Source organism: Xenopus laevis, chromosome 1L (genome assembly GCF_017654675.1).
Source record: "Xenopus laevis strain J_2021 chromosome 1L, Xenopus_laevis_v10.1, whole genome shotgun sequence".
Classification (NCBI taxonomy): Eukaryota; Metazoa; Chordata; class Amphibia; order Anura; family Pipidae; genus Xenopus; species Xenopus laevis.
The window spans coordinates 107,723,920-107,750,892 of NC_054371.1; the positions used below are offsets into that span (position 1 = coordinate 107,723,920).

General features: G+C 36.3%; 1 protein-coding gene and 1 non-coding gene across 6 annotated transcripts; one reads left to right on the forward strand and one right to left on the reverse strand.

Moving 5' to 3' along the window:
• Positions 1-137: 137 nt before the first annotated feature.
• Positions 138-3,022, reverse strand: LOC108719867. Its single transcript, XR_005961004.1, has 4 exons — positions 2,865-3,022; positions 2,005-2,059; positions 1,137-1,235; positions 138-271 (listed from the first exon to the last, which is right to left on the reverse strand). It is a non-coding gene; the product is annotated as an uncharacterized LOC108719867 (transcript).
• Positions 3,023-3,082: 60 nt separating this feature from the next.
• On the forward strand, positions 3,083-26,973 carry cwf19l1.L (CWF19 like cell cycle control factor 1 L homeolog). 5 transcript variants are annotated; one of them, XM_041588007.1, is made up of 15 exons: positions 7,967-8,029; positions 8,259-8,359; positions 8,745-8,829; positions 9,616-9,700; positions 10,231-10,332; positions 10,987-11,201; positions 12,869-12,987; positions 16,588-16,672; positions 19,741-19,884; positions 20,016-20,127; positions 21,612-21,691; positions 22,650-22,859; positions 24,426-24,545; positions 25,996-26,093; positions 26,208-26,973. In XM_041588007.1, exons 1-15 carry the CDS (start codon positions 7,982-7,984, stop codon positions 26,350-26,352), a joined length of 1,749 nt encoding a protein of 582 aa, XP_041443941.1. In that variant the 5' UTR covers positions 7,967-7,981; the 3' UTR covers positions 26,353-26,973.

Genomic DNA, 26,973 nt, shown 5'->3' on the forward strand with positions numbered 1-26,973 from the left:
GTCTGGAAACCAGTGGGTTAACCTATTCAGTCACATTAACATTTTAATATAAAAAAATTCAAAATAATTTAATCTTCTAAATCTTAGTATGATTAAAACCATTTTTTTTCCATAAAAAAAAAAAACCACACACACAATTTTTCTTGAAAGTTTATATTACCATAATTTCTTTTACATAAGCAACCCAGGAGCAATAAACAAGGAAATACAATACGGTGGTAAAGTGTCCTTTAATGGATGGGAATTCATTTCAGAATGGTATCTTCATTAGCTAGAAAAAAAAAAGAGATAAGGCTGAAGCTTTACAGGTCTGTCATTTTATACAAAAACTTTTTTTGCTTGCACCTCTTCAGTCCCAAGCTTGGAATTAGATTCTGATACCATAATGGAAGCAGGCTACAAAATTAGACATTTCGGATCACTTGCATTTGCATGAGACATCAATATCCAAACTATGGCATACATATTTTGACTGTTGCAGTAGTTAAAATGTCCCTGTTTGCCAGTCACCACTCCTGATAGCAATGAGTGATAAGTGTAACTGAATATGCAAGAAGCAATGACAGGTAGGTTTTGGCGCAATACACAAACTAATGGGAGGACAAGTTCCTGAGTTGCACAGGACAAATGTACATGGGAAGCAATATCAAAGTCCTATGCTTTATGTTTGTTAACTGTTAAAATACTAAATGTCTAATAGGCTTCTGTCGTCTTACTTCAGGTAAATAGACTTAACCTGTCTCTTTGGATCTGGGAATCTGTGTCCAATCTCGGAATACTGATATATATGTAATACGAAACCGTGGAAATATAATGTTATGCTAGCTTTGTTTTATGTTTCTGTTTATTTTCTCTTTCTCTAAATGTATCATATCCTATATGGCATGCATACTTCCTTCACTATGTTGACTGATACTGGGACTTTTCTGATCCATTGATGTATGACATGCTTACGAAAATCTTTAATAAAAACAACTTTAAAAAAAAAAAATACTAAATGTCTAATTTTTTTCTTAAACTATTCTTTTTATTTATTTTATCTGGTTGCTAGGGCTTCTATATTTTAGCAAACATTGAACAATTTTGAATTGTGGTTAATAAATAAACTAATTTTGTTAACAGTCCAAATAACTCACCTGCTGCTAATTCCTTAGCAATTCGCTCTGCTTCCTCTCGCAGTCTTTTTTCTTCAGCTTCTACCTTCCTTTCTTCTTCAGCAACTGGTTTCAAATAGTCTGGAATACATAGAAAAGACACAGATATATGTACACAGGAAGGTACAAGAGAACTTGACCTCTGACCAACATACTGTAAACCCCACTATAAAACAGCTGTTATTGCCTTATTTGAAAGATCCTTGATAAAGGCCCTACACACCATAATAATACCTATAAAGAGGTGCCTAGAATTAGTATTGCATTTGAAAGGTGCCTCTAGCTACTCAACTGTGTCAACCAACACAACTTCAAGAATAGGGGAGTTGGGAAGCTGCCGAAGTAATGATAAGCTGAAGCACTATTTACATTTCTCCTGCAAGTCTAATGTTAATTGCAACTTTCCTGTTCTTGAAGCTATGCCAGGAATCAAGAGAGGCGAGTAGCGGAGGGCTTGGGCATTTTTTAAATATGGAATTAGTGTTGAACTAATTGCTGGAATGTGCAACCAATGAGGTTGTAGATTAGTAAATTTAATGATAGAGGGTTGGTGTACATTAGAGAGTGAAAGAGTAGAACATTTAGAGTTAGATGCTTCCACTCAATTTCATTCATTACGTTTTTAAGTTTGGGATGTGAATTTCTTCCATAATAAGGCTAACACATATATAACCACTAATCCACATACACCTTTTTAAACTACCATATAAGTGCAACAACAAATCTAAATCTCAAAAAGCAGCCAAATAAATACTAAATATCCCCATAAAGTAAACATGTCTATTTTACACTTAACTGGTGCTATTTGTATTCTCCATCTATATAATAGATAGTTTAGAAATAACATTACCATATCTTGTCTTGCCATAAATCATTCCAACCAGTAATGCAGAATATCTGGCGAACTGTATTTGGAGGGAAAAATAAAATGAGAAATAAAAGCAGAAATGACAAAAGAAGGATGCATGAATGGAGAGGCACTTGTTCACTAATTAAATGTGTGGTTACATGCAATACGACTGGAGATTGCAGCCAATTTATCTTCAGATGGAAGTGTGTTGTAAATTGTTATGTAAACAAAAGGCCATATGATCAAAACCCCTTATATAAAAAATAAATAAAAAGATTTTATCCCCCCATATAAATAAAGGCATACCGTTTGCCAAGTGCAGTAACCCATAATAACTAATAAGATAAGCGGCTTTTAAACAGATAATAGCAAGTTTCCTGCTGATTGGATACTATAGGTAATTAGACCAGTAGCAAACTTTGCACCTTGTATGACTTGTCTCTCATTTTGTTTTAGAGCAAGTCTCTTTGTAGTGACCTTGGTGTCAATGGGTAAGTGATGAGTAAGTAAATCAGCCAGCGGTGCCTATTGCTGTATGTAAATGATACAATTATCTTTAACTTGCTTAGTAACAGGGGAATAAATGTTAAAAGGACATTTACACAACCGCGCCGATATTAAGTTCTTATTAAGGTATTGACCCTTGCTAGGTACGAGTTGTTGACAAGGAAGCGAACATCTTGAGCAGCCTGGTTACTACATAGGATACACATTTACCCCCATTGCGTAGCAGGCCGCAGCCATTGTGTCACCTTCAAGATCCAAAAGCGATACACACAATACAGGCCCAGGTGTAAGCTCGAAGCAGAGAACCCACACATGATAAAGACAACGCGTAGCAGTAGGAGCAATAGTCTCACCTTAATAAAGGGCGATACTGGGACCGGTGGTACCATCTTGTCTCCTCCAAGTGACACTGGCACTAAGCAGGACGCCGGCGGAAGGGGCGTACATTAAAGCATGTGCGTACGGTGGAACGAGAGTGGGCGTGTCTCTGCGGTGCGTCCCACCCATTTTCAGAATCTGGAGCTACTGAAAGTACTACGCTGGTTCGCCTGCAAGCGCGCGCTAAAGACTCAGAGGTGATTGGGAACGCTGAGACGTATGTCAAGGTACGTCACTGACTTAATGACGTCGCGCACGCCGAATCAGGAGCAAGACCGGAAATTGCTTCTGGAGTGTGATACTACTAACCTGTGAAGCCTGTTTTGTTACTGTAGCAGCGTGAGGAGCGTTTAGCTGTCACAGCATGGGTGAAAGGGTGCTGCGGGTGTAAGTATATTGGAATATGTATGTATGTGTTTGTTTGGCATGCCAAATGGTTCTCCAGTTACGGCGTGACCTACTTTCCTACAGACATTCTGCTGCTGGTCATCTTTGTAGATGAAGTCACTTTTTAAACTAATATTATTACACCTAGACAACATATTTCAAGATATTTGCCCATCTGCTTCACCTTTAAATCTTTAAAGTAAATATTCTCGTTCCGTGGTGGTTTAATTCTCGTATATCTCTAGCTGTGCAGCTTTAGCCCATCCGATGTGTACATTGTTATCATTTGCCAAACAGGACAACCCCATTTCCAGCTTTAGCTTGTGTCCTTGTTATTGCATTGCTTTGCTGGATATTGTGATTGTATAAGGAACTTCAAAATACTGCTTTTAATACTGTTGCAAATGGAGACTTTTAAAAGACTATTACAGACCCATGCACTCCTGTTTCTTTGTCCATTAAATATTAGCATATGTTAGCACTCAAGTGCTTGCTGGCTGTTGGCATAGAAATTCCTTTTCATAGGAGTATTTTGTGCAAAAGGTTATTTATGTATGGGAATCGGATGGATCAGATGTTAGTACTACAATATTTCAAAATGTGTAGAACATGGGCACACTCCACATAATGCTTCTGCAGACAATCTTTTGAAGAAAACTTCTTTTATTTATGAGATCCCAGCAAACGTTTCGGGGACGTGCCCCTTCATCCAGTGCTACTTACAAACTGTGCAAACAAGACTTTTAAAGGGAGGTGAACTGCAAGCCCCACCTTCCTTAACCACACATTTGACATCATCAAGTTAATTAACATAGTGATAGAAAAAACTTCTTTTCATATATAAATATATTATAAAAAAAGGATCCTTAATAAGGTGATTTTTCAATACTATTGATAGTCCTTTGGTGCTCATAATCCATACAATCACGTGATCCCTTTGTGTTAAGACTGTAGATAAAAATATACAAAAGATTTTATATAAAAAGTCAAAAAATGCACTAAAAATCTCAATTTTACAAAAACAGGCACAAACATATTCCCCCACTAATAGAAACAGGAATAACTTAAATCCTCATTGAGTCCCATGGGAGCTAGTGTGTTCAATCTTTCTATCCACAGAACCTCTTGTTGCAATAGTATTTTGTCTTGGTTACCGCCCCTCATAGAGAAATTAACTACCTGGAGTACCAACCATCGCAGTTGTTTGCTGTTATGTCCATGGGTTTTAAAATGTCTACTAACCGGAGTGACATATTTCCTTCTATCCAAATCACAGTTATCAATCGACCTTTTGTGTTCACCAATACGTACTCTAATCTGTCTCTTTGTCTTTCCAACGTAGGCTTTACCACAAGGACATTTTATCATGTATATCACACCCATAGTTGTACATGTGGCAAAATCTTTCAAACCAATTTCATACCCCTTAGACGGGTGGTTAAACTTATTGCCCTTTATAATGCTACTACAGCATTGACATGTTAAGCAGGGGTATGTACCTTTTTGTGGTGTACCAAAAAATGTGGGCTGGCGACTACACCTCACCCCTATATCTGTCCTAGTGAGTTGATCTCCCACGCTTCTAGCCCTTTTATATGAAAACAACGGTTTCTCCCTAAATAGGGTCCCATAGTGTCTATCCTTCTCTAGGATTCCCCAGTGTCTATATACAATAGATTTTATTCTATCAGAGTGTGCATTGTACGTACTAACGAATGGTAATCTCTTCCCCGTATTCCGTTTCTTTTTGTTCTCTGTACTCACCAAAAGATTTACCCTTTCTACTCCCATCGCCTTCTGCATCTGTTTGACCAGAAAATCCCGTGAGTACCCTCTATCCTCAAATCTCTGTACCATTTCCATCATTCTCTTGTGACACAGTCGGTCATCAGAAACAATCCTCCTCACCCTCAAGAATTGACTATAGGGAAGACCTTTACTTACACTTCTAGGGTGAAAGCTGGAATTTAACATCAGGTTATTCCTATCTGTTTCTTTACGAAATAAATCAGTTTTAAGTATTCCATCACTTTTGGATACCAATACATCCAAAAAGCTGATGCTCTCATCATGGAATGTCAACATGAATTTCAATGTAGGATGCAAGGTGTTAATAATTTTACTCATATCTTCCAATGTCTTTTTGTCCCCATGCCAAGTAAAGAAAATATCATCCACATACCTATGATAGTTTTTTATATATGGACTATATGTTTGTTCAAAAAAAAACCATGACCTCAATAAACGAGACAAAGATGTTTGCATAACTTGGGGCGACATTACTACCCATACTTGTGCCTTGTTTCTGTAAGAAGAATATACTATCGAATCTGAAATAGTTCTTTGTTAATACTATCCGCAGCAATTCCACTAAAAAAATGACCAACCTAGATTCATACCCATATTGATACAAGGCCTCTTCAATGTACATTATGCCTTCACTATGTGGAATACTAGTATATAATGATTGAATATCTGCAGTGCACAAAAAGGTACAAGTATCCAAGTTTGATATTTCATTTACTACGTTCAAAAAATCCGTTGTATCTCTAAGACAACATTTAATATCCTGTACCAATGGTTGCAGATATTTATCCAAATATATACTTAACGGTTGTAGTAATGACTCTACCCCTGATACTATTGGGCGTCCCGGTGGTTTAAACAGATTTTTATGTATCTTGGGTAGGAGGTAAAAAACTGGCACCATTGGATGTTCTGTAATCAAGAAGTCACGTACATTTTTATCAATTATGCCATTATCAAATGTTTCCCTCACATACATATCAATTTCTTTTTTTATAATATTCGTGGGATCATATTCCAACTTTGTATAATGTACTACATCATTCAATTGCCTCATAGCCTCCTCCATATAATCTGATCTGTTCATCACAACAATGGCTCCCCCTTTATCCGCCTTCTTTATAATCACATCTGTATTACTTTTCAACTCCTGGAGTGCCAAATGCTCTTCTTTAGACAGATTATATAATTTTCTCAACAAACATTTCCAATTAAGTGTTTCAGTGTCCTGTAGAACCATCTGTGTGAACACATTTAAATTTTCACTGGTAATCTCCGGATCAAATGAGGTATTCCTTTTCTTTACAACAGGTAAACTTAGCTCTGTTTCCTTTGCATCCTTAAAATGCATTTTCAACCTGATAGTTCTTATAAAGCGTATGAAGTCAATTTTAAATCGTACAAAATCACCTTTAGCTGCTGGTACGAAGCCCAGCCCCTTGTTAATAACACTAGTCTGACAGTCAGTAAGAATAAGGTTAGATATATTTACCACGAGGTTTTCTGGTGTGTTTGGCATGCATGGAGATATCAATTCCTTCTCCTGGTCCGCACTGCTTTCTCCTTGAATGGTGTTGCGGTGTGTAGTGACGCGCCTCCTCCCCCTTCTGATTCTTTTTTGCGCTCTGGAGCAGGACCTGCCGGGATGTCCCTCTGGCCTCCGCCTAAAAAACCTTCCCCACGTTGTCCTTGCGTCTGGTCCCACTGCTCGTGGTTCCTTTTTCCTTGATGCTGCTCCTCTGCTGAATCCGTGTCGCTCTCCATAGAACCGGAAGTGACGTCACCCGCTACCGCTCCGCGTGGCTTCCTCTCTCGTTTGGACCAATTCCGTGTCTGTCTCCTCTCCAAATGCCAGGTATACACACGCCTCATGGAATAATCTTCAGTATCCCTTCTGAACTTCTTTAATTTAGACTGCAGTAATTTGTGTTGTAAGGACTCAATGCCCGCAGTGAGTTTTGCATTAAAGGTGACGTAGTCATCATGGGACAAGCTGGTTTTTAACTCTTCCTGTGCTTTACCAATCTCTTTCATGGTTTTGCCAATTTCAGGTTGTAGATACTGTAGGGTGAGAAAAATAAGATCCAAACTTGCCTTGTTCAGAATTAATTGCCATTTTTCTAAATATTCTGCATTATCTTTCAATAAGGCTGGTTGGTTTTTTATTCTCAAACCTCTCGGTATACGTTGGACTTTCGCATATTCTGTTAGAGCTGTACTATGCAGACTGAGTGTCAGGTGTCTTTTACTTAAATCCTCTAATAGTTGTCTTTTATCAGCTGGACTCTGTATGCTTCTAAAATCGAGCGTTTGTGTTACCGCTGACCTCAGCATATTGTCTCTTTCCTCCTCCGTAAAGGAGTATGTTTGTGCCCTTTCTTTTGTAAGTGTAGAGATCTCATAAAACGACATCTTAGCTGGCAGGGATATGGGCATGCAGCATAAATCAATGTATCCAAACTTGTAAACTCATTCCCTGTAATTACTTGTTTCGTATGCAAAACTGTTTAATTACTCACAGGTGGTGCTCCACGTAGGCCCTGCTGCAAACAAAAAGCCTCCTCAAATTCCAAAATGTGTAGAACATGGGCACACTCCACATAATGCTTCTGCAGACAATCTTTTGAAGAAAACTTCTTTTATTTATGAGATCCCAGCAAACGTTTCGGGGACGTGCCCCTTCATCCAGTGCTACTTACAAACTGTGCAAACAAGACTTTTAAAGGGAGGTGAACTGCAAGCCCCACCTTCCTTAACCACACATTTGACATCATCAAGTTAATTAACATAGTGATAGAAAAAACTACTTTTCATATATAAATATATTTTTTTATATAAAATCTTTTGTATATTTTTATCTACAGTCTTAACACAAAGGGATCACGTGATTGTATGGATTATGAGCACCAAAGGACTATCAATAGTATTGAAAAATCACCTTATTAAGGTATTACGGATCCTTTTTTTATAATATATTTATATATGAAAAGAAGTTTTTTCTATCACTATGTTAATTAACTTGATGATGTCAAATGTGTGGTTAAGGAAGGTGGGGCTTGCAGTTCACCTCCCTTTAAAAGTCTTGTTTGCACAGTTTGTAAGTAGCACTGGATGAAGGGGCACGTCCCCGAAACGTTTGCTGGGATCTCATAAATAAAAGAAGTTTTCTTCAAAAGATTGTCTGCAGAAGCATTATGTGGAGTGTGCCCATGTTCTACACATTTTGGAATTTGAGGAGGCTTTTTGTTTGCAGCAGGGCCTACGTGGAGCACCACCTGTGAGTAATTAAACAGTTTTGCATACGAAACAAGTAATTACAGGGAATGAGTTTACAAGTTTGGGTACTACAATATTTACCTAACATATCCAAAACCATGACTAATGCTAACATTGTGCCCATTTACCACTGGTTTTATTGTCCGTTAAAGTTCTTTTGGCTGCTGGGATCAGAAAGATTGTACAGTAAATAACAATTAATGAAATTCTGTTCTCCACCACTCTGTTGTGGTCAGCAAAAATGCTGTTTGGGTGTTTTTTTGGGTAAGCAGTGCCTCCTATAAACCCTGAATAGCTATTTTATACATGCATTTCCTTGCATAACTGTTTTTCTTATGGCTTTCGCTTACTTTAGGAACCAATAGAAATTCTTTTTTTGTGCTTAGATTGACCTGTGGGGACGTGTATGGCAGATTTGATGTGTTGTTCAATCGAGTCCGAGTTATCCAGAAAAAGAGTGGACAATTTGATGTAAGAAATACTGTATCTTAAAATCCATTATTGTATGAAAACTATGCATTTGTACTTTCTTCAAACCCAACCAGTAGTGCATGGTTTGTTGTCTATTAGAACAGATACTGACATGTTCCTTTGATATAAGGAATGTGTCCGTATAACTGGGCATGCAGCTTAGTATTACTTCTTATATAAAATCCATTCTATCTAACATCTATCTAATGCTTTTGTAATATATGTGTTATATATGTATGTGTGTGTGGAGATAGAGACAGACAGACACACTGATTACCTGCAATTTTTTTTTTTCAAGGATTTATTAGTCTGCTATAGTTATGGAATCTATTTAGAAATCAACGGTTTTCCAGATAAGTGATCTTTCTGTAATTTGAAGCATCCTGGTTTAATTGTAAAAAAATAAATAAAAGCAAGACAATAGAATTCTTTAGCCACTAACATGGATTTAAAATTTAGTTAGCATCAAGTGCCAAGGTACTCGTGCCCCCGCTGTCTTCCATTCTTTAGAACGGGAAACACCTGACCATGCCAGTACTGGTGCATTTCCATCCCAGAAAAGTACTGTCACTTTTAGTGATTTCCCATTCATAAGATGTTAGGTGGCAATAACTGATTGAGGCCCTTCTTCTCTGTCTGTAATATGCTGACAGAAAAAATGAATTGTGTGCCACAGCCAGATAATATAATGAAACTTTAATGTGTGTTTTCTGTGTATATTTGTTAAATATAGAAATTGTTGATAGAATACTACTTATTTATACATGAAGTGTTCCTTATTTTTAGATGCTACTCTGCGTTGGGAGCTTTTTTGGCACAAGCCCAGAAAGCCAAACACACTGGGACGAATATAAATCTGGAGCAAAGAAAGGTATGGAGTATTGTCATTGTTGCCTTTATTCTCTTTTAAATCTACATCCAGCCCAATCCCTCTGTGTCTCCTTGTTTGCCACTTGAGCATTCAGCATCTTGCTGATTCAATGGCATATTTTCAATTGGCAATTTGTGTTAAAATAAAAAAGGGTCTGTGCTCTGGCTACAGTTATGCTACACAATGTGTAGCATATTAGAATTTTGTAGGTTGGATTTTCTTCGAACCTTTATAACATCATTATCTTCCTCATCTCCATAAACCCTACTTGTTTCATGCACTAGGGTGCATTTAGTCATAGGCCTAAGTGCCCCATGGGCAATTGGTGTGGATTAATTAAAAATGTATTCATATAGTTTTGGCCATATAATGGGATATAACAGAAGCAGGAGTTCAATTGGATTAACTTTTCAGCTCTCTAAAGTATGTTCTTTTTAATTATTACATTTTGTTTTCATTGATCACAGTGAAGTTTTTTTTGCATATGCAACTACGGTAACTGTTTTACTGATATCTTTTTGTTTACAAAGCCCCTATTCAGACCTATGTCCTAGGAGCCAACAATCAAGAAACTGTAAAGCATTTTAAGGATGTTGATGGATGTGAGCTGGCTGCTAATATTACCTATTTGGGTAGGTAAAACTTTTGCCTGCAAATCCTAATCATGTAGCATTTTTTTACATTGTGTGAATATATTTGCTTGAATAGTTAAGGACATTTAATTAAAGTAAAATTTATGGTGAAGAGGGTTCATGATGTCATGAAGCTCTTCGGGTGAACTTTAGCAGTCAAAATTTATTTTTCTTCATGCACCCCCTTCCCATGCAGAAGCAGTCTCAGCCAGTTTACCTGAAGAGAGACATAATGGTTCTGACTGAAACCTTCTACCTGAGAGCATCACAGTGGTAAAAACACTTTGTGCGCTGTTCCCTCCAAGAGTGCTGGAGTTACTCTGGCGATGTGGAATTGGCTGACCCGTTGCAATATAATTATATTCGATTCTTGGACACCTGTTCGCATTCTCAAGGATTTCCATGCTGTCTCTCTCTGTAGCAGTTTCTGAGCAACCTTTTCCCATTAACAATCCACTAACTGTTTACTTTTAGATCATTACTACTTTGATAACTCCTCCAACGTTGTTCTTCATGAATATTCCACCATGTGTGGTTTCCAAATGCCTGTTCAGAAGCATTCACTTGTCCTGGAAAACTAACATTGATTCTCTGCTACATGTCTTTACTTTGTTAATACAATCCATAGATAGCATGTTTTATTTTTTTATGCAGGTCGTAAGGGACTATTTACAGGGGCATCAGGCCTGCAAATCGCATATTTAAGTGGTATTGAGTCCAGTAGTGAGCCAGCTCCTGCATATTGCTTTACTGCCAAGGATGTCACATCTCTAAAGATGTCATTGATGTCGAATTCAAAGTTCAAAGGTGTGGATATATTACTGACATCCTCATGGCCCAAGGACGTGTCAAATTATGGCAATGCTCTTGTAAGTTTAAAAAGCTTATTTTATGTTTTAAAAGTAATATTCAGGATTTTAGTGATTAACATAAAAATGGCCTTGACGTGCAGGTTCACAGTGCCGACACTCTGGATGGGGGAAACAACAGTATTTTTTACAAAAAGCAAAGGTTGAGGTGTTGCCCAGTCTTATGTCAAATTGCACCACTGCACTCCCCAGTACTTCCCCTTTTTCCTTCCTTATCAGAAAGTATTGCATCAGGGTATACAGGAGTCATCTTTGTCTTTTCCCAGCATTTACGCACCAGAAACATTTGCAGTTTTGAAGGTGCTCCAGAGGAATAAAAACTTGGTGAATAAATCCATTTTTCCTCTGAAGTTCGAAACCACCCAAGTTATAAAATTGATTAATCAGCCTCTATGCTTCAGGTCTAGCTTTAAAGAGAAAATATACCCAATCTTATTATTTATTTATTTATTTATTTATTTGACATTTGGCTTAAGTAGAAAAGGTGCAAAAAAAAGAAATATATTTTTTTTTCTAAACATACCTGATTTTACAGATTCAAAGGAAGATCATGTAACTTGTAAGAAACGTTTCCCAACCCTCCTTAAGCTCATGTAAAAATAAGGGTATATTTTCCATTTAATCGTTTATCAACTTATGATCTCTGAATTGGCAACTTGTACAACTTATCAATGTGCTGTAAACAACTGTACAGCTAATGTAACATTTCTTGTTAAGAGTAAGAGTTCTTGAATTTACGATTTACATGAAATGTAACATTCTAGTTTTTGCGTCCACTTTTCATGGGCTATAGCACTTGTCAGTATAGTGAAATCTGGGGAATAGTCTTCATTTCTGCACCACATGTGAAAGTTTGATGTTTGCCGCAGAAATTAGACCCTGTATTGTCTTTCACAATGCTTCATCATATATTGTCACTGGACCTTTTATTGGCACTAATGCATGCCTGACTTCTGTCATACATGTTAGCAACTGCTACATTAGTCCTGCATTGGTCATAACTATTGTCTTTAGAATTAGCTTCCCCACTAGTGAATTTTCAAACAAAATGACAAGCAGGAAAGCATTAGGTTTGCGCTAGGTTTTACCTGTTCTTTTAAAAATACTTACTGTTAAATCTAAAGAGCAGATTTATCAAAATGTGAGTTTAGAGCCTAATAAATCAAAACTCACACACTTTCTATGCATTCTTATGGGATCAAATGGTGAGCTCTAACTTTCACGCATTGATAAATACAATCTGCTCATAAGTATTGGATCTATCAAATCAGTTGTTTAGCTTAAAAACATCTCTTAATATAATGTTTACAAAAGTGCTCTAAACAATTTACCTATGATTTTTATGTTTTGTTTTTGAGCTGAGATTAGCTGTTTGCTTTACAACTTTCCAGTTTGCCATGTAAACAGAATGGTTCCTAGAGTATCTTATAGCAGCCAGGCATTGATTCATAGAGAAAAATGTGTGAATAGTTAAATAAGCAGTTGGAAATAAGATTGCAGTAAAATCTTGTCTAAAATTCTTGGGTAACCTTCTTTACTTTAGGCTCAGTTAAACTGCAGGAAGCCTGTGAACGCAGATAATTAAGTAAGACTAAGATGCACTACAAGTTTTTTACAGTGGAAATTTAAAACAGTAACACTTAATATATTATGTTTCCTCCTTCCAGCCTAATGAAGCCTCAAAAAAATGCGGGTCTGCACTGATCTCCAATTTAGCATTTAACTTGAAGCCCAGGTACCACTTTGCAGCACTAGAGGGTGAAAATTATGAGAGACTCCCATACAGGTAGGTAAGACTTGGCTATTACAGTTCTCTTATTTTAAAGGGGACCTGTCATGAAACCCAAATTCTTTTTTTTTTTTTTTTTTATTCAAAAATCCATACCCGTTGTAAACTCATTTAAAAATCTCAGCTGTCAATCATATAATGCCTGTTTTTGGCATGATGAAAGGTTGCCTTAATAAAAATGTCCATAAAATGGCGTCTTACTGCTTCATGTGACTTTGAATTCCAAGACTAAAAGAAACAAGATTTAAATAATTTAATGTAACTGAAGTTTATTTTGCTTGACTAACATCATAAAATAGGATTTGGAATTATTTCTTAGGGTGACAGATCTCCTTTTAGGATATTTCCAAATCATTCTTGGGCACTTGAAGAATAAACTATATAATGTATGTAATTTCCGTATATACATTCAAATTTAGCTGCAGGGCCAGAACTAGGGGTAGACAGAGTTGGAACATACCTAGGGTGCAGTAGGGAAAGTTCTAATCTGCAGACATTTGGTGGTGATCCACCATATGAGGACTGGATACCAAATACTATGGTGGTACAGAATTGACTCTACATCATTTGATGTGGAAATCTGGTTATGCCAATTCACATACAGACCAGGGAAAGTCGGCAAGCAAATGTACAACCTGGGGAGTCTAGCAGCTATGGGGTGTGTTGTGCGAGGGAGCAGGCTGACCAGGCGCTGAATCAAGTAATACTGCTTTGGGCAACAATACTACTTGTCCTGGCTCTGTGTATCTGTTATTTTTGATTGCAAATTGATTAACTTAAAACATCATATTTCAGTTTTGAATTGAAAAACATTAGCATAGTGTAGGGCTGCTGCTTTTTTTTTTGGGGGGGGGGAGTGTTTTAAGTTTTACATTAAACAAACTGTAAAGAACAAAGATTTAGAATAAAAAAAATGTAATAAAATAATATAAACTAGCACCCCCTAAAAACGAAGCTATGCAGATTTTTGGTCCAATTTCAAGAATTTTGTATGTTTTGAATTTTGCACATACAGACAGAAATGAATTGAACTCAATGAAAATGTGTGGCCATCCCAACATAAGAAGATTTAAATTACATGGACATAAATTATATTTGGCCAATTAAAAGGGCAAGAAATTAAATTTTCTGTGGAAAAACAGTTTGGTCCCAGCAGAGTTTTGGTACTCTAAACTCTGAATATTTTAATATCTGTTAAAAACTCTTAATTGATAAAGCTATTTTATTTGCAAGTGTTCAGTTTATGTTGTTACACTTTGATCTTTCTACTACATTGATTATGACTGTATTTTTTACGGCAACGAGAATTTGGAAGAAAAATAATAAACCTTATAACCTATTTAGTTATATATATGTTATACACAAGGGAAAGTTGTGCTCACCGCTAATTTTTAAAACCATTAGGCGGGGGTGCATTGAGGCTGTGAACACAAAATACATACAGATAAATACCCTTTATCAATATATTTAAGACAGAGACATTTTGTGCATACAGCTACTGAAAAATGCCTTACCCTTTAAACAAAACAGGGATTGTTTGTCCATATATTGCTGGCCAACTACGTCAAAGTCATCCCATATCTGGCCAGTCCTACTCTCAAATTGCATCTGATTCATTAAGAATTATATTGCTTCATTAAACATTTTACACAGGGACTAAGTTTTACCTGCAGCTTACGTGCTGCTTTCAAAGTAAATCTCCCAAACTTGGCTGCCCCTTTATTAGACACCAGTGGGATCACCTGCCTATAGCTGGGAAGGTTGGGAGCTACAACATGGAGCTGGCCACTGCTCCTGTATAAACTATAAGAAACAAAACAAGGGAAAGTTGTGCTCACCACTAATTTTTAAAACCATTAGGCGGGGGTGCAGTGAGGCTGTGACCACAAAATACATATAGACAAATACAAGAGCCCTCTGCACTCAACCCATTATCGGTATATTTAAGACATTGAGAGATTTTGTGCATACAGCTACTAAAAATGCCTTACCCTTTAAACAAAACAGGGATTGTTTGTCCATATATTGCAATATATTTAAGATGGCCAACTACGTCAAAGTCATCCCATATCTGGCCAGTCCTACACTCAAATTGCATCTGATTCATATATATATATATTTATATACCTGAGTTCACAAAGTTTGTGATTCTTACACTCCGCTCCATCTTCAGATGTCCTGCACTTTTGCAAATTCCTTTATGTTCACATGGACCTGATTGTTTCCAAAGTGTCCCTTCCTCGCCTGTAGTAAAAAAAAAAAGTTACATTTGTGTACTTTCCACTGTGGGACACAAACCGCTACAATTACAAGTACGTTTAAAAAAAAAAAAACTACGAGAAAAGCAGGAATTTTAAACCGCAAATCACAACTCTGAACCCATTGTGTCAGTTAGGAAGCAATAGCAAATTTCCACTTTGCTGTTTCAACTAAAGGGGCCCTCCAGTTAAGTGACTTTTTAATCCACAATTGGAGAGTTACTCCATGTATCCCTGGATCAGTTCCCATATGTGAGTACAGGTATATGCTATTGCCTTTATGTGCTTGAATAAATATTGGTCTTTATTTTAGATCAGGGGTGTCCAAACTGCGGCCCGAGGGCCAAATGCGGCCCAGGATGCATATGAATGCGGCCCAGTTTGGTTCCCGAGGAAACGTCATGTCGCAAAGGATATAGGAGGAGGGGGGACTCTGCCCATTGTCCAGTTAGTAATAATAATAAGTCTATTTAATATCCAGGTGTCCCATATTACAGTGTATAGCTCCATCTGGTTATCCAACTGGCATTGTATTTCTTTTCTGTGTATTTCCTTTACTTTTACAAATCAAACGTGTTTGTGTATATCATGTGTGGCCCCAGACAAATTTTTCTTTTTCCAATGTGGCCCTGCGAGCCAAAAGTTTGGACACCCCTGTTTTAGATATTTGATATTTTGTATGCATAAACATGTATTTTTATGGTTTTAATGTTTTTATATATATGATAAATTTAATAACTCTCCCCTTTATTTTCGACATGATAAATCTGCTTATAATAAATGAATTATTTATTCGCAGTAAGTGACAAAGAAGATAATGTTTATTTGTAGGTGCTGGATTTACAGATACAACTTTAAATGTAATGAAAATATTTTCCCTTTTTAATTATACTGGTTCTTTAAAGGCGAACTAAAGGATCATCTCTAGGGGTGCCAAATGTTTGTGGTTATAATTGTTTACCCAATTCCCAGGGCTTGTGCTCCTGTTAGCAGAAAACTGTGCCAGCCCAGGGTATTTCTGTAGAAGCTCTTTTGTCAAGATCTTCTACCTCTTATGTCTTAGTTTCTTTTGGCCTGACAGGTACATGCAACATAGACTAAAAGAGATGACTTTGTGCATCTTAAGTTTGGCTTTGACTCTACTGCTAATGTGCTTGCCTGGACCAGAAGAAAAGACTGAAGAAGCCATAAAAGAGGGTGACAATGGACGAAGAACTGGCCCACGATGTTAGAGAACATTTTGGCACCACTGAGTGATTTATACCTTTTTGTTCCTTTTAAAGGTTGCAATCAAACATGTGGTTACATGCTCCATATTATTCATTTTCTCTATTTACAGAAATCATTTAGTCTTACAAGAAAATGCTCAGCATGTAAGTCGGTTTATATCTCTGGCAAGTGTTGGCAACCTAGATAAGAAAAAGGTAATTAGTATATTTGTCCTATATTTTATTTTATGTAATGTGGGTGTATGTATCTTATGGAACAGATTATTTTAGGATATTAAGAAAAACATTCTAGAGAATGCCTGCCTGAATTAAGGAATTGTTTTCAAGAAATCAGAACAAATGTAGGAAGATTATGTTTCCAATTCTTATTACAAGAAAATAGGCCAATCATACTGAATTAAAGGGGTTGTTATCCTTCCAACACTTTTTTTCAGTTCAGTTATCTTCAGGTACCGCACTAGAAATAAAGACTTTTTCTATTTGTGACTGTTTTTCTAATATCGAAGGTTAATCTTTCAGCTTCTTATGTCTTTCTAAAGCAGCTCTGGGAGGGGTATCACCGGGTCTGTAAACTGTTTTAAATTGATACATTCGTTTAGTTTAATTAAAGGCAGCTGTTACAATTGATACAGCTGTTGCTAATATCCCCCAGATGCTGCTGAGAAATGTAGCAAATTGTAACTGTTTAGAATCTGCACCTGGATTGCTGAGCTGCCTGAAACACTAGAGACCCGAACATCAAAATTTTGTTTCAAAAATAAAACGAGGAAAAAGTATTATTACTTCTGTTTAGTGGTTTTCAGATTGTTCACCAGACATAAGTGTTTGGAAGGTAAATAACCCCTTTAAGAGCAAAATCAAATGTATTTTTGCATGCATACCTCATAAGCCATACAAAAATAAGAAGCCTGATTGGTATTATGTGCTGTAATATGAGCAGCTATTTTTAGCCCTCTCTGTACTGCTATGTTAAGCATTATTCAGAACATTTAAATGAACATGTAAAATGTGTTAGTGCCAAAAGATGTTAAAGGACAAGTCAATACCCCAAAATAAAAATTTGGCTAATAAAAGAAAAGCAACTTTCCATTACAAATTTATTAAAAATGTTCAGTGCTTTTAAAGTTATGTGTAAAAAGGTTTGCTATTAAAAGCAGCATTTGCTTAACTCCTGCTTCATACTTTTTAAACAATTCTGCAAACGTCTTGGCACCCCAGCAAAGTCAGGTCTGTTAATCAGCTGCCTTGTCTTACATTGTATCATTAGTCTTGGCCATCAAGGTAGAGAATAGAAAGGGACAGACAAACACTGCTTTCAATAGCAATGCACATACAAATAAATTAAAAACCATAGAAAATGTGTAATGAATGTATATTGCAAAGTTGCTTAGAATAATGTTTTCTTTTATAGGGGCTGACTTTACAGTTGCTCTCTGATTTATGTGCTGATTGCATATAAAGAAATGCTTGTCTGTGTGCCTTAAAGGTGATCTGCCAAAAACAGTTTTTGCATAATAAAAGAAAATGTAATTCTAAGCAAGTTTACGATATACATTTGATACATTTATGTTCTCATTGGTTTTAAAATTATCCTGCTGTTTATATTAAAGGATAAGTAAACCTTAAATATGTAATGTAAAATTGCTATTGGAGCTTTTCTAAGCCCTCTGAAACTGAAAAATATAAATAAATATTAACAGTAAAGACTGTTAATATTTATTTATATTTTTCAGTTTCAGAGTTACATTTTTATTAAAGGAGAAGGAATTTCATTATATTGGCAGCTAAAGGAGAAGGAAAGGCTTCGTACACTTGGGGGTGCCAAATGTTAGGCACCCCCATGTGAATGTATTGACTTCACTGAAACCCCAGGCCAGTGCTCCTATCAGCAGAAAAGTGCACCAGCCCGGGTTTTTATGTAAGTCAATACAATCACTTGGGGGTGACTAACATTTGGCACCCCCAAGTGTACGAAGCCTTTCCTTCTCCTTTAGCTGCAAATATAATGATTTTTTTTACAACAGCGCCACTTGCTGGTCAGTTCTTTTGACTTTACAGTCAGAAATAGACATTCAGAAGGAAAAACGTAGAAGTGTTCTTAAATGGCTCTGCTCCAGAAAGAGTAAAAAAGCCTCCAAAGACTTCTTCTGTCACCTTCTTATGTAGAGCAACAGCAGGTCCTCATTGAAGTTATATCTCTCTTGACTGTACAGTTACAGGACCTGTTGTTACAAAATGCATTATATTGGCAGTTTGTAAATAGCTCGGAAACTGTAAAAAATGTATTTAAATGAGCAATTTTACATAACGTTTTTAAGGATTACTCATTACTACTGATAGTGACTCCTGAAAGTTTAATAGACCTGTAGGAGAACTGACTTCAAGAACCAGATCCAGTACAGTACTGTACATTTACAAATTTGTTCAAAACCATTTAAATTAAAATTCTAAGCAACTTCAAGAATACGTTAGTTACACGTTCTTTCAAAATGCAAACTTTTTGAGTGAAGAACCCTTTTAATCACTTAGCAAGTGACTGCTTACTTCTGTTTAGAGACCGACACCCATCTGACTTCAGACATAGATGGATGAAGAACAGAAGGTGCATCCTGTTGTTGTAGATAGGCTGTATAGGTTTTGCAAGCATAGCTGCATTGGTATATGATCATTTTTGCAGAATGAATGACGAATACTTTCACCGATAGTAGCAAAATTGCAGCAGAGTACAAATGATGCACCTGTCGTCTTTTCCATTAAATATTTTCAGCAGTTTATTTGCAAAGGTGCTGTAGGTGACAGCAGCATTTTTCAGTTTCCTTCTATAGTTGCTTAAAACAGTGTGGAGAAGTCAGCCTATCATGCCTTCTTCATTTGGTTTTTGCTATATTGTTTTGAACATGAGCCACCAGGTCACAGAATATATAGGGACAGACATTGCTAATAACATTCATTTGGTTTTTGCTATATTGTTTTGAGCATAAGAACCACCTGGGCACACAATATTGCTTTCACAGATACTGCTTTCGAAACCAATTACAATTGCTGATAACATTAAAAGCTTTGAAAATTGGTAGTTTGTAAAACTAGTAATTTTGGTTAGACTTAGAATTTCATTAATTAGGCAACATTTTTTGGGGGGTTTATATGCGCTTTAATTTCCAAAAAGTAAAATTTCTTAATCATAGTAACAATTTGGGCTATACAATTCCTTATTAAACATTTTTTAATATATTTGTACTGTTCCCTGTATTTCTTTGCTTTAGTATATTTATGCCTTCAATATTGTGCCAATGAGTTTAACGGATATAGCAGACCTTGTTAAACAGCCATTAGATGTAACTGAAAACCCTTACAGAAAGTCTGACAAAGACACCCCAAAGAGCAAAGGAAACAAATCTGCTGAGGAGGTAGGAACAGGTCTTTGTTTTTGTTTCGTTTATTATAAATTGTATTCATGTTGTCACCATATGTCACAGCTCTAAAGGTAAGGGGCACTGTGACAAACACATTTCAGCAAGTCCTCCTTTCTCTGTACCAGGAAGAACCCACACAGCAATTCTTCTTTGACTTGAATAAGCCACAAGGGAAAAAACGGCAGACAGATGGAAAGGGAGGGCGTCAGTCACAGGCAAAGCAACCCAGGAAACATCGTAAGTGAAGGAGATTCTCATGAGGGTGTATGTAAATCTTGTATTCAGACCCAGACTGGCAATCCCTATTGACAAAATGTCAGATGGGCTGCTGACATTTGCTTCTGTGTGCTTGAAATGCTATCGCAAACCCCAGCCCAGACCTGCAGTCAATATGACAAGTTCATTTTCTTGTTGGATCTTGGGGATTAAGGGAATCTGTCCACTTGATGTAGTTTATCCATAGTACAGGGCTTAGAATACATTTTAACTCTTCATTAATTTAACTTTTTAAAGTGAACAGAATTTTAATTCATTTTAAAAATCAAGATCTGTTACCAAGATGGGGGAAACCAAAGGGGATTTTCCAGAGTTCTATAAAACTAGGTTTGTACTGCTTGATTACACTGAACAACGTAGGGAAGCAGAAAAATGGTTACAGTTTTTTTCCCCTGAACTGAATATGGAAGACATACTAGGAGCACTATATAGATGTATCAAAACACTTGTCTTTGTACCCGGAAATGTGTTTGAAACTTTTCCATAATGCGTATTACTCTCCTTAAAAAAAAATTTAATGAACTGAAAGAACTGAAAATTGCTCAAAATGTAATCAAAGTGAAGCTACTATGTATCATGCTTTATGGGGATGTTAATTTCCAAATAATTTTTCCCCTTCAATATGAATTGGATTCAGACTTCTCTAAAGAAAGAAGCTCAAGATAAAACATGTTTTGCAACATTGGAGGGTAACATTACTACTTTACATAGAGAAAAAACAACAAGCATTGATACAGTGCTTTCATACAAGCGGAGTGCTGCCTTGATTAATAAAATATATATATATATATATATATTTATATTACATACAAACTACTGGATAGGTGCACTCAGAAAACAATGGAAATGCCTAGGTGCTGGAACATATATCAAAATCTATAGAGCAAAGAAATACATACATAGGTCTTTTGTGAAGAGAAAAATGGGTTTATTCAACTTTCCGGCTCTTAGACTCGAGGACAGCTCGAGTCTAACACCCAAAACGTTGAATAATCCCATTTTTTTCTTACCTATGAGTGCAGATTTCTCTCTCTCTCTCTCTCTCTCTCTCTCTCTCTCTCTCTCTCTCTCTCTCTCTCTCTCTCTCTCTCTCTCTCTCTCTCTCTCTCTCTCTCTCTCTCTCTCTCTCTCTCTCTCTCTCTCTCTCTCTCTCTCTCTCTCTCTCTCTCTCTCTCTCTCTCTCTCTCTCTCTCATAAAAAGCTTTACCTTTTACCAATGGATCTTGTAGAGAGGCTGATGGGAGAACTCCTAAATGTCAGCTAGCAGCAATATTAGGCTTCAGTTTGTATACATTAATGAAAATAAAGGTGTTTGATAGCATAACTTCTATTATTAATTAAATACTATACACGTTGAGATCATTTTGGTTTTTTAGGTATAGAGACATTTTTTATTGAATTTACCATCTAAAAACAATCTCTTTAAACATTTTCTTTTTGTAAAGCCCAGCCAACAGGCCCGTGCTGGTTTTGTCTTGCTAGCCCTGAAGTGGAAAAACATCTTGTGGTCAGCATTGGTGATAATGTAAGTAGTAGGGTTTCATTGTGTGAACTAAACACATTATTATTCTTAATTATCACATCGCAGGAAAAAGCTCTGTGTTTTCTTTGCCATAATTTTTTTAACTTGCCTCAGGCTGCAGCTACCAGTAGGCTACCAGGAATGGCAAAAAGCTGCTCCTGAAAACTTAAAGATGCAAAATTGTGCTCTCTGCACTAGATGCAGCACCCTGTACCCACTGTAAAGTTAAAGGGGTTGTTCACCTTTGAGTTAACTTTTAGTATGATGTAGGGGTTATATTCTGACACAATTTGTTTTCATTTTTTATTATTTGTGGTTTTTGAGTTATTTAGCTTTTTATACAGCGGTTCTCCAGTCTACCCCCCCCCCCAGAGCTGCTTTAGAAGGGGAAACATGACATGTGAATATTAGAAAAACGGTCACACAAAGAAAATTGGTTATTTGTGGTGACCTATCTATAAACAACTAGGTGTTTGAAGGTGAACAACCCTTTAAAGGAGAAGGAAACCCTGTAGAAAAAAAACCCACGTAGACCACTCTCCCTCCAGGCTAACTGCCCCCCTGGGTAGAGCAACCCAGGAAACATCGTAAGTGAAGGAGATTCTCATGAGGGTGTATGTAAATCTTGTATTCAGATCCAGACTGGCAATCTATATCTGTATTTTTGCAAATGTCAGAGGGGCTGCTAAGTAAAGTAAAGAGTTAAGGGTAACAGCTGGGCGGGGACAGGGAGGAGGTCTATGTATGGTAGGGGGGTAGGGTTTTTTTTAATTAATGGTTTAACTGAGCAGAGCAAGTCAAAATGAGTGAGCAACCAAGAAATCCATATGTGTTCAGTGAGAGGTCATGTTTTCCTTTTATGAAATGTTCCCAATACTGAAAATCTGTTTGATGCACTTCATATTTATTATCTTCTTTTAGAAAAGCATTAAGTCTTTCTGTACTTTTTTGCCCCCCCTAGTGTTATGTTGCTCTTGCCAAAGGAGGCTTAATGTCGGATCACGTGCTGATTTTACCAATAGGCCATTACCAATCAACAGTTGACCTTTCATCTGACGTGGTTAAGGAAGTCGAACAGTACAAGGCTGCGCTGAGGACGTTTTTCAAGACAAAAGGGAAAAGATATGTTATGTTTGAAAGAAATTACAAAAGTCAGCATTTACAGTTACAAGTAAGAATACAAGTATATAATACATTCTCCATATTGATTTACTTTAGCCAATTCTGATGTTGATGGAACGTGATGCAAAAAAGTGCAGGTTCTTTTATTCCTTTGCAATACAAATATGAAACCCGTTATCCAGAAAGCTCCATAGCATGGGAAAAACATCCCCTATAGGCTCTGTTTTAATGAAATTATTACTTTTTTTTTTTTTTTTTAATTATTTCTGTTTTCCCATTAATAAGAAGACCTTACACTTACCAGTTCCCAAACTAAGATATAAATAATCCTTATTGGAGGCAAACAATCCTTTTGGGTTTAATGTTTAAATCATCTTTAAGTAGACTTAAGGTATGGAGATTCAAATTAAGGAAAGATCCCCTATCCGGAAAATCCTGTACTGTACAAATTTTTAGTAGAAACTGTAGAACTCCATACAGGCCAGAAATATTTTGCTGACCTATTGGATGTCAAGCAGAATGTGTTAAATGGACACTTTTTTAATACATTACTCCAATTTAGTTTTTTTACTAATTCTAGGTCATGCTTTTTTTGGGTGTTCAACTTTACATCAACTTTTAGTATGATGTAGAGTGATAGTCTGTCATTTTCTATTATTTGTGGTTTTGAGTTATTTTGCTTTCTATTCAACAGCTCTCCAGTTTGCCATTGCCGCAATCTGGTTGCTAGGGTCCACATTACCCTAACAACCATGCACTGATTTCAATAAGCGACTGGAATATGAATAGGAAAGGGCCTGAAAAGAAACAAGTAATAAATAGTAGCAATAACATTACATCTGTAGTCCCCTGTCTCCCATACCTTATCCATCACCTCCTCTGATGAAGCACCCGATGGTGCAAAATGCGTGAGGAGGGTGTGGCCTACATTAGGTATGGAGACAGGGGGTGAGACTCTGCCATGTGGTATGTAATGAATGAATTGATCTATCACAATTATGTAATAAACTTGGTGAATTTGTACAATTTAATGCCTGAAGTGAGTTAACGTGCATTTTTTGTTTCTATATTATAGAATGGCCAGTTCTAAGCAACTTTTCAATTGGTCTTCATTCTTTATTTATTTTGAGTTATTTGCCTTCTTCTAACTCTTTCCACCTTTCAAATATGGTCACTGACCTCATCTAAAAAACAAATGCTCTGTAAGGCTATAAATCTATTGTTATTGCTACTTTTTATTACTCCTCTTTCTATTCAGGCCTCTCCTATCTCTTATTCAAATCAGAGCATGGTTGCTACGGTAATTTCGACCATAGCAACCAGATTGCTAAAATTGCAAACTGGAGTGCAGCTGAATAAAAAGTTAAATAACTCAAAAACCACAAATAATAAAACAAAAGAAAAAAACCAATTGCAAATAGTCTCAGAATATCACTCGACTTCATACTAAAAGCTTATTCCGTGTTGAACTGTCCCCTTAATGAAGAACTGTTTTGTTTTTTTTTGAGTAAAATTAGCATTTTAATGTAAGATTTCCCTGTGCTCTCTATATTTTGTGGTTTCCATTTTTTCTTTTATCCGTTGTACCAATGAACTTCATTTTCCCTGCCTTCAGGTTGTACCCCTTCCACTCAGCTGCTGCACTACAGAAGACATAAAGGAAACGTTTATCTTACAAGCTCAGGAGCAGGGAATGGAGTTGTTAGAAATCCCAGAACACTCTGACATAAAACAAGTAAGAAGACATTAACATTTGTTTTACGCTATTCTACAAAAGTGCTTATCTTTCATGTATTTCCCATTTTAAAGGGGTTGTTTACCTTCCAAGCTCTTTATCATTTCAGTAGTGTTCAGGCTGTTCACAGATATAAAGATTTTTTTTCAATAGCATTTCACGTTTTATTTTGATAATTTTTCCAAAATTGAAGTTTAAAGTTTAATGTTCCTGTCTCAGGGGTTTCCGTTTGGTAACTCTGTAATCCAGGGTCAGATTCTGACCTGTTACATTTTGCTACATTAGATGATAGTATATTTTTCAGCAGCATCTGTGTAATGTTATGAACTATTTAACCAATTATAACAGCTGCCATTAATGAAACTCTGGGATTCTCAGCAGGACAAACAATAAGAAATGTATCATTTAGAACAGTTTATGGTTTCTGTGACCTCCCCCAAAGAACTGCTTTAGAAAGACATACAAATGTGTAAATCTTGAGGCTTCAGTATTAGAAAAACAGTCACAGGTAGAAAATAATACAGGTATGGGACCTATTATCCAGAATGATTGGGACCTGGGGTTTTCCGGATTAGTGATCTTTCCGTAATTTGGATCTTCATACCTTAAGTCTGCTAAAATTTGAACATGAAATAAACTCAGTACTTATTGGGTTCTGCTCCCAATAAGTATTAATTATATCTTAGTTTGAATCAAGTACTAGACACTGTTTTATTATTACAGAGAAAAAGGAAATCATTTTTATAAATTTAATTTGGATTATTTGATTATAATGGAGACGGATGTGAGACGGCCTTTCCATAATTTGGAGCTTTCTGGATAACGGGCTTCCAAATAACGGATCCCATATCTGTAATTGAAAAAAGTCTTTATTTTTGGTTAAAACAACTGAACTAAAAAAAGGTTGGCAGGTGAACAACTCCTTTATGTGGGATATATTTAGCTCTCTCTGTAGTAGAGGAGTGTTGTAAATGTATAATGGAATCAATACAGGAAGTCTGTACACTGTTCATTCTTATGGTTTAGCTTGATTTAATTTTGCATTTAATAGTTTAGTCTAGTGTGTACAGAACTTTACTTCTCTATTTCTTTGCATTTATATAGATTAGCCTTGGCAAACACGTTATCGATAAACTTCAATTGTTTATAGATAGTAATAGTCCATCATTAGATCATTCTAAATGGAAACTATAACACATACATTTAAGAATGTGCAAACATCTCTGTACTGGAGGAGGACACATGTAGACACTCCTAACAAAATCCGAGATGAAACTCCTGTGACAACTTTGAAGGTTGAATCATGACTACTGAAGGTTTTTAGTGTTTAGTTCTCTTTTACGTTGAAAGTGATCTATATTTTAACTGAAGAAACACATATACTGTTTTTGCACTTCTGTAATCTAGTATTATTCCATAACATTGTATGTAATGAATGACTTTTTATTAGATTGCACAGCCAGGGACACCGTACTTTTATGTCGAATTGGACAGTGGTGAAAAACTTTTTCACAGAATTAAGAAACATTTTCCTCTGCAGTTTGGAAGGTATGAATTACTATGGATTCTTTGGTGGAGCATACTATTGTGTGGGGCATAAATTATTTTTGGTATGTGGTTGGCTGCCATATTTGATGGCTTTCTTACATTTTTCAATTCCAGGGAAGTACTGGCCAGTGAAGCCATTTTGAATATTCCCACCCGAGCTGACTGGAAAGATTGCAAATCAAGTCGAGCAGAAGAGGAAGACCTCACCAAAACTTTTAGAGATGCCTTTGAGCCATTTGACTTTACGTTACAGGACTAAACAAAGGATTTGTAGCCGGAGGAATAGACTTTCATATTTTTGCCACAGTGGTCAATTTTTTGTAAATGATCAATATAGAGATATAAAAAAGACGGATGGTTTAACAAATCGTCATCCAAAATATTCAAAGGGTCTTTACCTAGCAAAAAACTGGACATTATAGTTTTGTAAATGGAGTGGGGGGGGAATCAGTTTAAATAAAAGTGTTTGTCTTTAGGTGAAAAAGGCTCTGTATTTTATCCCCTGTGTCCACAGCATAAATGTCTTATTTGTGTAAGTGTTATGGGAGTTATTTATAACCACTCGAGAAATTTGCACCTGGGCTGTAACCTATGGCAACCAATCATTGATTAACTATTTTCAGCCCACTGCAGTAGAACAATGAAAGCAAAGTGTTTATAAATGAGCCCCACTTTATTTAGATTTCAACTGGTACACCCTTGCACAGAAACACATGGACATTATTTTTTTTTAGCAATTTCTGCGTTGTACGTTTTGTTAATGTCAAATTATTTTTTTTCCTTTTGTATCTTATAAAAAATATAATCCCATTTTTATCCAGTTCCTCCTTTAGGAACTGCTTTTAAAATTTTTCAATAAAGATTTTAGCATCATGGTAAA